Here is a 13,355-nt window from a genome sequence, read left to right on the forward strand (position 1 = left end):
GAGGTTGGTTTTCATACAGCGTATCTATGTATTAAAGCTATCCAGTTGAAGATAGCATGCTAACTCTTATCAATTCCCCTCAGGAGAAATGCACCTTAAATTTTTTTTACGTTTCAATACAATTTGTTATATTACCCATTCCTTCCTGCTTCAGACACAAGGAACTCCTTCATTAGTGTAGTTTAATTGTTTAGATAGTTAGGACTGAAGGTGTTCTCTTTGTCATGGTATTTTTTTGTTTAATATACAGCTATTTATCCCCCAAACAAGAGCTGAGACTCAAGTTTTTAAGCATTTTAAAACAAACAAAAACAGATACCATACCAAAGCACAGCATATAATGTAAGTTTCAGTTGCAATAGCTTTGTTTTTCCTTATATAAAGCTATGTTATGGTGGACTGTGTCAGGTTCTTCCCATCTCTTCCATTTTTAGAGGACTAATCATGGAGAAGGAACACGAATACGGAACAATCCTTGCTGAAGCTGCAGTCGGAAAAGCTTGCAGTTTGCAATCCGCAAGGCTGCGCAGCCAGTGCGGCGAAGGTCTGATGGAAATAATGGTTTAGTATGGTGCCAAGTTCCTGTGCTCCTTTTAAACTCTCTAACGTAGTCATAATTGGTACCTAAAGTTAAATAAAAAAAAATAAATTCATTGCACACTCAGTTACACAGTATCAAGCAATTTAAGTCGAATGATGCCAATATATTTCCAGACCAAATGCAAAACAAAAACTGTTCTGATCAATTTCTGAATACGCTGGCGGAACAGTTTTCAAAAGAAAGTAAAGCTGAGAAAAACCTGTATTTAAAAGAACAAAACTAAGGAAAGAGCAGCAACAAATTTGGGACCCATTTTACCTTATTTTTTGAAAGTTCAGTTACACATAGGTAGCCATGAAAGTAAGCTAAAAATCTTTCAAGAGCCAGTAGAGAGGTAGATGACATCAAGAGTAATTAGTTTCAAACATTTGGTACAGGCAATACCAACTTTAGAAGCTACAATGTTTGAGGATTTCAAAACACCAGTGGGATGGGTTCTTTGCTGGAAGATGGAGCATTCCATGTGAAAGAGAATATCCAGGAAAAAGAGGTTTAGCAATTATGATTAAAATATATATGTTGTGTTTCATATGAAGCCTAGTTTCTGTTGTGCCAGATCATCATTTTGGGCAAGTTCCAAAGCAAAGAATTATAATACAGGCCTTTGAAAAAAAAACGTGGAAAACAAAGTCAGACATTCACCACAAGTAAGGAATAGGTCCATATACTTCAGAAGCTAAAGAGAAGTTCTGTGGATGTACAAATCAATATCCTATACAGGATGTATTGAATTAATTCTCTAATGTTTCAGAGACCAGTATCCCACTCTGATCCCACTTACTGGAAGTGCCATGGGTAACTGCTCTTCTTCCTTTAAACTACTATAGAGATTTCTTAGTATTTACTTGGCAACTATGCCAGCTCCGTGCAGCAGATGTAAACTGCACATTTATAAAATACTTAGGAAAAAAGAGCCCTATGTGAAAAACTAAGCTTTTGATCAGTTATGCACACAGTTTTATAACAGTACTAAGAAAGTACAAACACTCACTGCCATGTTTACAAACTATTAACTCCCAGATTTTTATTATATGCAGTGTATTCACCTGTCTCTTAAAAATTCATTGAGAAATAAAAAGTTACTTTTATAAATGTTTTATAAATGTTTATAGAGTTTTTAGAAAAATTACTTTTAGACCATGGTTCTCTGCTTTTTCCTCATTCTTCTTCTTCTTTAGGAATTGCCATTTTGCTTTAAAGCTATAATCTACTCAGTTACGTATCAAGAGTCAGGATTTTTTCCTTCAAAACAGTAAAATATTACATCTTGAAGAGATAAACTAGTGTTTAGTTAAACTTGTAACACTAGTTTCTAAAAAGTTTCCTACATAACTTCATTATTCCCCTTTCTTTCAAATGTGTGGTGATTATCCTTGGTATATATTCTCTTAGCAACATTTACTAGTGCAAAGAAGCAATGACATCGTTGCAGAAATCTCTACAGCATAATCCTACTACGAGTTGTTATTGTTACTCAATTTGTAGGCTAGTCAGATGCACAAAGTTGCTGACATACCAATGACAATGATTTTGAGTAACAGTTGAGGTTGCTTCTATACTGTACACACACAAATCCAAGAACTTGCTATTAGCCTTGGTCTATTTTTCTAACCTTAGCAGCAGTAATCAACCAAAATATCCTAAAAGAATTCTTAAAACTTCTGTGGCATTTTAGATCGTGTTGGTGCTCAGAAATACAAAAGTAGGATTTCCAGTCAAAAGGCTAAATTAGTTATCTGTCAATTTAATATAACACCATCCCCACCTCCAAGGCCAATGGCAACTGAGAGCACAATGTGACTCAAAATCTTGAAACCTGTACCAAAATAAGAAATCTTACTCTTTTATTCTAAGAAGTCAATTTAAATAATTTTAAAACTTAAGAAAATTAGAAGAAAACAAGCAACCTGAAGTTACTAGTTCTGATTCTAACCTGTATCAAGATCTCCAATGACATAAATACTGGCTCCAATAGGTACAGCTCCATACACAAAGGAAGAACTGGCTGGGATGCATAAGTTCTGATCATTTAGATAAATCCACCTGTAAGAAAAGGCAAAAATTTTATATATGAATTATTGACAAGATCTGTGAGCTAAAAACTCAGAAGCTTTTCAACAAACAGTTTTACCAATTATAAACGTAAGCAAAATCATGCAAACTGACATTTTAGAAAGAGGCTCCCACTTAGTCCTTGTCTATCAGCAAAGATATTGTGCAATAAGCTATTCAATTATTCCACAATAGCTCCCTGTGAGGACGTTCTTCCAGAATTCCACATGGGGAGCTATTCTGAAATAGCTTATTCCACAACAGCTATAGTGGTCAATTTCCTTGGGTAGACAAGACTTTAGCAAGCTTTGAAAAGTCTTGGTTTAATACTTGCTTTTACATCTGTGCTGATTTTAGGACACAGTACAGGAAATAGCAAGCTCTTATACAATGTTTTTCTTACCAGACACTCTCCGTATCTCCCCGCCTAAAATTCTCATGCCAACCATGTAGACCTACTCAGTCATCGTCAGAAGTAAATTACTACTTAAGAAGTGTGCAGCAGTTGATGAGTTATTTTTAAACCAGGAACAGGACAGTAGATACTCTGAGATTGCGAGGATTTTTGGTAAGTGAATGAAATGTCTAGCCTTTTCGGACAGGAAGACAGGTTTTCCAATTTTATATTATGCTCTATTTGGTTTCCACCCCCGTTGAAATACTAGGAATCACAGCTGTTTTCTCATTAAAGGGATCCCCCATCTTCAACACTATGTCAGTCTGACTTTCCTACTGACTGAAGACCAATTGTTCCTACAAATACCCTTGCGAGCCAGAAAACGAATGTGTATTCATCACAAATATGCTGACAAGACTGGTTTATACCGTTGTCTGCTTGTAAATAACTGAAGTACAGAGCTGCCAATTTAATTGTCTCTTCCATGGTTTTGAAGCAAACCTCTACAGATTCCTGTCACATTTCTACAGATGCTGATGTACTTTTATTTACAGTTCAGAGCAGCATAATCAAGACTACTTAAAAGTAACCTTGCATGGGCCATAAAAAACAATATGGGTAAGGACAAGAACATTTGAGAAAAAAAAAAAATCTAAAGGAGTCCTGAAGATTTTGGATAAAATGCCTGGAGAGTTAAGGAAAAATATCCCTACAGATGTTGCCGACACTTTTGTATTCCTGTACCATTCCCATTCATTACTCAAAAGTAATTCTTTCTTGATTCAACTCAGTCAATTTGAGGGGAGGTTGACATACAAATAAGTTATTTTAAAAAGAAAGAACTATTTGTAAGGGCTGATTAAAACTAAGAATTAGATGCCTACATTTCTACTTTGCTCTGAGCTTTCTGTATCATATGACAGAAGCTCACTCCAGTCTTACGATTCAGTACATTCAGATTTATATCTTTAAAACAAGCAAATAGCATCATACTTCATTTAAAACAAGGAGAAAGGACAGTCTTATGCTCAGGTACAGGGCTAAGAGTCAGGAGACTTGGGCTGTATTCCTGGCTTCTTTTGGGTGTCACTTAATCTCTCCAAAATATCCTTTCTAATCACCACTGGTCTGGAACACACTGGTAAACACACAGTGCATTACCAGGGTCAGTGCTACTGCTGTAAATAATTTGTTTTAAAACCCATCCCTTTATAGAAGCCCAACCTTCAAACCTAGGAGGGGGGGGAGGGGGGAAGCACACAAGTTAGTCCGCTAAAAAATTGTAGTATCTTTCTCTGTGTTGAAACTGTTTAATGGGCTCAAACTACTTTGGAAATATCTTTAGAAAAGTGCTTCTGGGCCGCTGCGCTGCATTCCAAGTTTCATCCAGAGTAAATTTTTATAGCACAGTTATAAATCCCTGAAAAAGATGTGCTTGTAATGGAAACAGCTGTTCAAATTTAAGAGCTGTGTAGCAGCACAATCGGGAGACTTCATAATTTACCATCAACAGCTGTTGCATCATTTCACCTTGAATAATACACCCTTTTAAACTCATAATTTTAGTTCTAAACTGTCATGTATATATTGCATTGATTTCATCAGCAACACAGTCATGCAATACTGAGGTTTGTCTATAGAAGGTTCATGGATTGAGTAATAATGTTTTCACCCCTTAGCTCATAGAGAGCCAAGAAGCGATCATTGTTTCTCCAGTTGATTTGAAACATTTGAATTATTATAGGATGGATGGTAGTTTTTTTCCCCACTGTTTACAGGCAACATACGTAATACACCTTGTAACTGCTACCTTTTCCAGGGATCTGGGAGGTGGTGGTGTTAAAGTGCATAAAAAACCCCCACCGGCATGTCCAACTACAGTTGACACTAATTTCAGTGATAGGACGACTTCTTTCCTCCAGCTTGCATTCACACTCCCCGCCACATCAGCCTTCCTCAAGTGTTGTCTTAAGATGATGAGCTTTCGATCATGCCTTGAAAGTTAACATGGATGGATAAGTAAATTCTAAAGTCATCGGGCCCGCCCTTACAGAGAACAGCCTCCCAACAGCTCTCTCCTATGGACCAAGGGAAGCTCCAGCTTCAGTGCTTCCACTGATCTCAGCTGTGGTAGTATGGTATAGAGAGAGGCAGGGTTCTTTAGTTTGTTCCCACTCCCTACCCACCCTCACACAACTTTTATGAAAGGTGGATACAAATATCTGCTCTGCCTGATTCTCTCCATCCCCCAAGTTAACTTGACCCAGACTTTACCAGCCTATTGGGTCTCAAAGGGCTGGTCCACACTGGGGCGGGGGATCGATCTAGGAAACGCAACTAAATCGACGTTTCCTAGATCGAACTCAGTTTACTTACTGCGGGTACACGCAGCGCAGGCAAGCTCCCCCGTCGACAGCGCTTCCTCCTCTCGGCGAGCAGGAGTTCTGCAGTTGATGGGGGAGCGCTTCTGGGATCGATTTATCGTGTCCAGATGAGAAGCGATGAATCGATCCCAGAAGATCGATCTCTACCCGCCGAGTCAGGTGGGTAGTGTGGACCTACCCAAAGTCTACAACAGCACGTGGCTCGCCAGGGAAAGCACCCTGGCGGGCTGGGCCAGTTTATTTACCTGCTGACGAGGCAGGTTCGGCTGATCACGGCCCCCATTCGCCGCGGTTCACAGTCCCGGGCCAATGGGGGCGGTGGGAAGCTGCGGCCAGCACATCCCTCACCCGCGCCGCTTCTCGCCGCCCCCATTGGCCCGGGACGGCGAACCGCGGCGAGTGGGGGCTGCGATTGGCCGAATCTGCCGCGTCAGCAGGTAAATAAACTGGCCCGACCTGCCAGGGTGCTTTCCCTGGCGAGCCGCATGCCAAACGTTGCCGACCCCTGATCTACAAGTATAGGTTTCAAGATCAGCTGAAATTTACAAAAGCTCCAATTACTCTGCTTGTGGCTACTCACTCTAGTTCCCATGGAAACTCACAGTGAATCGCTATAACCTGGAGAAAGGACTTTTAGGTCTAATTCACCACTGCAGGGTTACTTTAAAATGGTGGGGTTTTATTCATTTATATAGCACCAACTGGTACAACATCTGGGCATCTCGCATTATTTAACAAAAACAAACCACATACACAAGGTATTTTGTGTGTAGGGAGAAAACCACAGCCAGTTCTTCAGGAGCCCAAGGACAACATTCACAATGAAAGGCAACATGAAACAACTGCTCCTATCACAGCACTCTAGAAAAGTTCAACTGTTAAGCCTACCAGAATAGTTGTGTTCACCATGCCCTGCGGGCTACAAACTTGTGAATCAGATGAAGAGAGAGTTTTACAGACAAACACCCTCTGCTGCAAACACACTGCTTCCCTTCTGTACCCCTGTGGGAGCTGTATGGAAACAACCCCCTAGTGTTTTTGGCAGTTTTACAGCTCTTTACATCAGTGGTTCCCAAACTTTAACAGCCCGCGAACCCCTTTCACTAAATTGTGAAATCTTGTGAACCCCTCCTAAAAATGAATATTTTCAGGGATTTAAGTTTAAATTTCCTCAGTGTGATGGATGCCCCAACTGCCGGGCCCCGGAATCTATGAACCTCTGAAAAATATTTTTAATTGAAACTTTTTTTAACTAACATAGAAAAACCAGAAACCAAAGATGTTTCTGTAAAATGGTTTTTTTGGCTTTTGTTTTTAAAAAAATGGTTTCTAATAAAAATAAATTCATTTTTGGTTTTCAAAAATCAGAAAATGTTTCATGAAAACAGTTTTTGAAAATGGACCATTTTTCCGTTTCAGATTTTTGTAAATTTTTCTTGGGGACTTTTGAAAAATGCGAAAAAAATTCAAAACTTTCTGTGAAAAATGCTTGGTATTTTTCACCCACCTCTAGTTTCGGGTGAGGTTGTGGCTGGTGGTAACAAGGAGGGCTGTGGTTCTGGCTTTAGATGAGATTTGGCAAATTCTTGGGGCTCGGGCTGGGGTTCGGGCTGCCGGCTCCCCCTCTGATGGGGGCGGGGCTCAGGCTGCCAGCCCCTATTGCCTAGCCGCTCTCCCTGGGGCTCGGGCTGCCAGCCTCGCACGGAGCACTGGGGTTCAGGCTGCCAGCCCCAACTGCCCAGCCCTGCTCTCCCTGGGGCTCGGGCTGGGGTTCAGGCTGCTGGCTCCCCTGCTCACGGTGGCAGGGCTCGGGCTGCCAGCCCCAACTGCACAGCCCCACTCTCCCTGTGGCTCGGGCTGCCGGCCCCCGCTGACAGGGGCAAGGCTCAGGCTGCCAGCCCCAACTGCCCGGCTCCACTCTCCCTGGGGCTCGGAGTGTCTGCCCTGCAACCGGGTCCCACCTGCTGTCTCCAATGCCCAGGGTCCTCTGTCCGCCATTAGTGAAATTTTTCTGGCGAACCCCCTGTAACGTTCTGCGAACCCCAGTTTGGGAACCACTGCTTTACATGAATGAAGGGGATTCTGCAGAAAGCACCAGATCTTTTTATAGCTGCAGCTGAAGAGATATGGGGCAGGAGAGCAACCTTCTACCATCAACGACCCCCCTACAGAGCAGAACCTTTAGGAGGGCAGCTTCATTGGTTCTCTTCCACCTCCCTCACTAAAGGACAGTCAGGGAAGCATAGATTCTAAGATTTCATTTTTGCTTCCACCTACTGCAAGGAACGGACATACCAATAGTTTCACTACATCCGAGAATCTACTTCTAGATTAGATATAGATAAACTGACAAAAAAATTGAATTTGAATAAAAGGCAAATAAAGGGGGCAGGATTTAATTTGATTTACAATAAAAAATAAGACTACTTTGAGTAGGAGGAAGTACTAGGGTTGTCAACCCTCCAGGATTGGCCGGGAGTCTCCAGAAATTAAAGATTATGTTGTGATGAAATCTCCAGGAATTCTTCCAACCAAAGTTGGCAACTCTAGGAAGTACACCAATACAGAAAGGTATGCTGAATATGCAGAAGTGTGAGAACTTTTCACAACTCCACTGAAAACATGTTCTTTCTTAATGGACCTGATGTCAGTTTGTGCTGGGAAATCACGTGAATCAATTAAGCTTTTGGGTTCATTTACACCAGAAACTTAAGGATTATGAGCCCATGTGACCCTAAAAGTAGCTGAGAGCCCAACAGCTTTTCTACTGTGGATCGGAACCAAAAATAGAAATAATAGAAGCTGTAATTGCTCATGAAAATTACATATTTAAAAAATAACCACACTTTTCAGGAATGATTCTAGCAGTTGTAACAGTTAAGCAAGGAAGCAACAAAAACAGGAAGGGCAAGAGGTCATTTTTCATCAGAGTTTGATTAGATTCCAACTTACTGTAGGTTGCTTATTTGCCTGCTGTTATTTGCACAGTATGCAAATATACTGTACTGAGAAGGTCACAATGTTCAAGAGCTACAAAGTACGCTTTTGTAAGGCTACTCTTTTGTGCACTTATTTTCTGCAAATGGTTCTGCTGAAATCAAACTGAAGGAAGAGGAGGTGACAGCTTCCTTTGTAACTGTAGACAGAGCTGATAGATGATAAGGCATGTAAGACTAACAACATATGTTTGTATGTCTCCATTGAAGATGACGAGGGAGGGAGAGGGAGCTTCTCATTTTTTTAAAGCAATAGTGAATACAAAGACAACATGGCCCAAACAGCTGTAATTCATAAGAATTGGTATGGGTTCTAATGCTGAATTAAAAGTGAAGTACAGAGACAGAATACAGCAGTTTACATTAAAAATACACTGTCTAAAGTGTGTACCTACTGTGAACACAATCCTTATAAATAAAAGTATCTATTTTCAATTTTACTTTATACATTTGACAGCACTTTATGCATAGTCAGTATCTCCTTTATCTCCAGAGTGGATACTGAAGAAATCCTTGTAGATTTCATGGGAGCATTTTTCTGCTTCTGGTTATAAATATTTTGTTGCAAATTAAAAAAAAAAAAAATCTGTGCACATCCTATTTAAAGGCTTCTCTCTATCAAATACTGAAATATTCTAGAAATTAGTCATTTTTAAAAATGCAGTTTAACAAGGCGTCACTTCTAAAACAGAAAAAAAAAAACCACCAAAAAATTCATACAAATTTTAATAGTGCCTTACAACCCAGACACCATCAAAGCAGCTTAAATCCAGTGCACAGAGCACCAGTGCAATGCAGCAGTTTATGGGGCCAGCTTTCTCATAGAATGTGGCACAGTATGTTGGAGGAATGAAGAATTCTTAAGCAAGATCTAGGGCCAAAATCTTGCTTAAAGTTATCATCCAAATTCTCCCATCCCCACACCTGATACACCCAAGTGAGCTGGATGTTACTCAACAGATAAAACTTTGGAGGGATGAAAGACTGAGTTGCCTTGACCTATGGTCTTGAGAGTTCAGACACAAAGCCACCCCCACCCCATCTTTTCAAAACTGCCTTTAAAGCTATCTAAATATATCCACATTGGTTGTGAACGATATGTCCTAGTTAAACCAAACTCAAACAATGTCGATTATAGAACAATCTCAAGAGACCTGGAGCGCAAAATACATTACCTACATATCATCAGTCAAATTCATACACCTAGATGCAAGATCATTCCAAAACCAAATTGATTTAGAATTTTAAAAAGTGAGATTTTCAGATATAGCAACACTTAAGATGTCATGAGAACTACTAAAACTATTTAACCTTGTTCACATCATATTACAATCTATGCTGACACTCCACCTGGCTTCCCTTTAAAAGCTCTGAAAGCTATTTTATTAGTTGTCTTTATAATTAAGTTTTGTACAGGTCCCAACATTTAGACGTTTGTTTCTAAAATGCCTCATCTGGTATGAAGAGATGTAGGCAAACTGCTAGGCATTATAAAAGTTTTGACAACAGAAAAAGATATTAATTTGGGCGGGGGCAGAGGAGAACTATGAACACTAAAACTATATGTGGCAGCCTATTGGCAGAGTGAGGTAAAGGCATTAACAAATTAAGGCCTCGCTCCTGCAATTCAGTTCATACTTGCTGCTTCCATACCAATGCACCCTTGAGCCTGTGCAGAGCCCTTTTACTTCAATGGGGCTTCTTGTGGGTATAAAGGTCTGCCTGTGCAGATCAGATAAGAAAAATGAGGCCCAAATTCTCAAGTAACAAGATCCAGGAGTTAGAATGAAGGGATGAGGGCTGTAGGAAGGGGATTGGAACATCCTGCACATATATGTTGCTATATAAGTAATAAATATTATTAATATCAAATGGCTAAGTTGACAGCTGGGGATTTATTGAGAAAAATTTGTTTCCATTCAAAAGGCAGTGTACTTCATGACAATGTACAGACTATTCCAGCATCTGCTACCTGTAATGAACCTCAAATCGCCATGATCTGCAAGTATGCTGCAGCTGCTATTTTTCTGCTTCTCTCAGAGCTGTTGGGCCAAAACAGGCAAAGTTTTTGTTGTTGTTTCTTTAATTCATTGTTGGGGCCCACTTACAATTTGATTTTCTGCTATGAACATAGCAATGAGAATGTCAGAATCTTCCAGTCAATAGTCTAAAGATGTTTATTCATGCAGCAAATTGTACAAGGGGATGCTGCTATCATCACAAGTGCCAGAGAACAGAAAACATTTAGTTTCTGTCTACACAACAGTAATTGGCTTGCTGTGGTACAGTACACAAAAATCAACAGATAAAGGAAAAGTCCAAAAGGTTTTTTGTAAGTATCTTGCCAAAGTATGTATATTATGCACTAATCCAGGGGTCGGCAACGTTCGGCAAGCGGCTCGCCAGGATAAGCACCCTAGCGGGCCGGGCCAGTTTATTTACCTGCTGACGTGGCAGGTTTGGCCGATTGCGGCCCCCACTCGCCGTGGTTCACTGTCCCGGGCCAATGGGGGTGGTGGGAAGCGGCGCAGGTGACGTATGTGCTGGCCGCGGCTTCCTGCCACCCCCATTGGCTTGGAACGGCGAACCGCGGCCATTGGGGGCCGCGATCGGCCAAACCTGCCACGTCAGCAGGTAAATAAACTGGCCCGGCCCGCCAGGGTGCTTACCTTGGCGAGCCGCGTGCCAAACGTTGCCGACCCCTGCACTAATCTCATTGCTGCTGCTCCATTTAACACAGAGGCGAAATCCCAATTATATTTTCTTAAACCTAATACTCTGGATAGCTGTGAGTAATATGCATACACACCAACACTACTGCAGCTTCAGTAAGAAAATAAGTGGTTCCAATATCATCCATGCATTTTAACTAGACGAAAAAATTTTAAGTGCACAGTCTTTCTAATATCGGAGGGGTAGCCGTGTTAGTTGCTTTTTACAGATCCAGACAAAGAGTCCTGTGGCACCTTATAGACTAACAAATGCATTGGAGCAAAAGCTTTTGTGGGTCTGACGAAGTGGGTATTCACCCACGAAAGCTTATGCTCCAATACATTTGTTAGTCTATAAGGTGCCACAGGACTCTTTGTCTTTCTAATGGTATTGGGATCTGAGAGGTTTTCTTTTCCTTTATATAAGACAAGCCTTTTTGTAGAGGCATCTTCAAAGTATGCAATTTCCTTCACAATACCCTTGCTGTGGGAACAAGTAAATTGTCCAATGACAAACTAATATTATGCAGTTAAGAGAAGATGGATTAATTAGAGGAAAACAGGTAAAGATTTAATTTTTGTGTATATCATAGTAATGACATACTGTTGAATCAGTGTGTAATATGAGGAGCAAATGTTACCCAATTAATTCAAAACTCATGCTCAGCAGAGTGTTAGTGAAGTTATAATGATGTATATAACAAAGCATATATTTTATATGACACAAGTGGAAGATCCTGTACTCCAAGCAAAGCAGTACAGATTTTTTTTTTATTATTAGAATATATTATTCACGGATTTGAACAATTATTTAAATTTCAGCTTTCCACTCAAATTCAGGTAATGAAAAGTAGGAACTGACAAGGCTGAATTAGATGAGAAAAATGACCGCTTTACATGTTTTTCCAAGGGCAGCCAACTTACCCTCATTTTGAAACTTAACACACACTGAATTAGATCAGAAACATGATCATTTCATTATACCAGCAATCTTTCTTCAAAGAATACGAGCACTATAAAAAGTGTTTTGTTTTGTAAAATGCAGCCTCTTTGTATAGTCTTTTTGAAATAGATGCAACTGCAATAGTTACAACTTCACTGGGCTCTAAAATGCTTTTAATGACTAAGATGAACTATATTCAAGTTATGCAGCATTCTGAATGTATTTGAAATATCAATGACTGCTTATCTTCATTACCAAGATTTATACAACCAAAATATCACATGGTAATATAGCACCCTCTTCTGGTAAACAGCATTATAAAAAAAAAATACTATCCATTCTTGCTCTGGTTACTGAAGCTACCAGACCGTCCAAGACAGGAAGCATAAGTTACAAAGCTGGAATATTACCATCATTTACTTCTGGACTATGGGCCAAATTTTTATCTTGGTCTTCATCATTTCTCCATTTTTGCAGGCACCAATAAACCTAGGCATAATTTTACACTTGTGCTTCAGGACACTTAGAAGTCCAGGTCCCTAAATGCACTCTCAGTTATTGGCATCTGCAAGCCATGGAGGCTATTGTCTGAAATCCTGGCCCAGATGATGACTAAAATGAAAGTGAAGTTTATTTTTTTCTGGGGGGGAGGGAAGGGGAAGGGAGGGAAAGAGACCTTATAGTCTTGAGAGATATTCTTTAAAAATTTGGCAAGTGTAGTGAACATTGACAGTTAAAGTATTACTAATTCGCCTTTTCCTTTACTAGTTTCACAAGAATCAATACCAAATCTTACTGTAAGAACCCCCTCATTCTACCTGCTGAATAGTTAGAGCTTGACTCAGTTGAATAGAATCTACTGTGGTTCCCTCATCTAACATGTCTGCTTAAAAGTGGCATCCTTGGAAGAATTTTTAAACCATTGCCAGTTATCAACATTTGTACTAAACTCACTAAGAAGCAGTGACAACAACCTACCTGTCATCCCATCCATATCCAAAATTTGAATAGGTCAGGGTTTTCCAAACTTTTTAGAAACTTTAACATGAATCAATCAACAGTGCTGGAAGCTTTAAAATTATCATATTAACATGGGATCTGGAGTCCTACTCCAAACAACTTTTGAAAAACAGATGCAATCTGGAAGCATTTCAGTACAAAAGAATGGCAGTCAGTGACGGTGGGTGTTTAACACAATTTCAGAAGCTAGATCTTTCTTTTCTGAGTCCCCAACCCCCTTGCCATTTTTGTTGGTTTATAATCACGGTTTC

General features: G+C 40.1%; 1 protein-coding gene across 1 annotated transcript in view; it reads right to left on the bottom strand.

Annotated features, from left to right (window-relative positions):
* Positions 1-279: 279 nt before the first annotated feature.
* Positions 280-13,355, bottom strand: part of GAN (gigaxonin) — a 45,508-nt gene continuing 32,432 nt past the window's right edge. Inside the window, exons 10-11 of the mRNA XM_054049456.1 lie at positions 2,535-2,644; positions 280-624 (exon numbers count right to left, since the gene is read on the bottom strand). Coding sequence (XP_053905431.1) covers positions 443-624; positions 2,535-2,644 — 292 coding nt within the window. The 3' untranslated portion in view covers positions 280-442. The remainder of the gene's footprint in view (positions 625-2,534; positions 2,645-13,355) is intronic.

Source organism: Malaclemys terrapin, chromosome 14 (genome assembly GCF_027887155.1).
Source record: "Malaclemys terrapin pileata isolate rMalTer1 chromosome 14, rMalTer1.hap1, whole genome shotgun sequence".
Taxonomy (NCBI): Eukaryota; Metazoa; Chordata; order Testudines; family Emydidae; genus Malaclemys; species Malaclemys terrapin.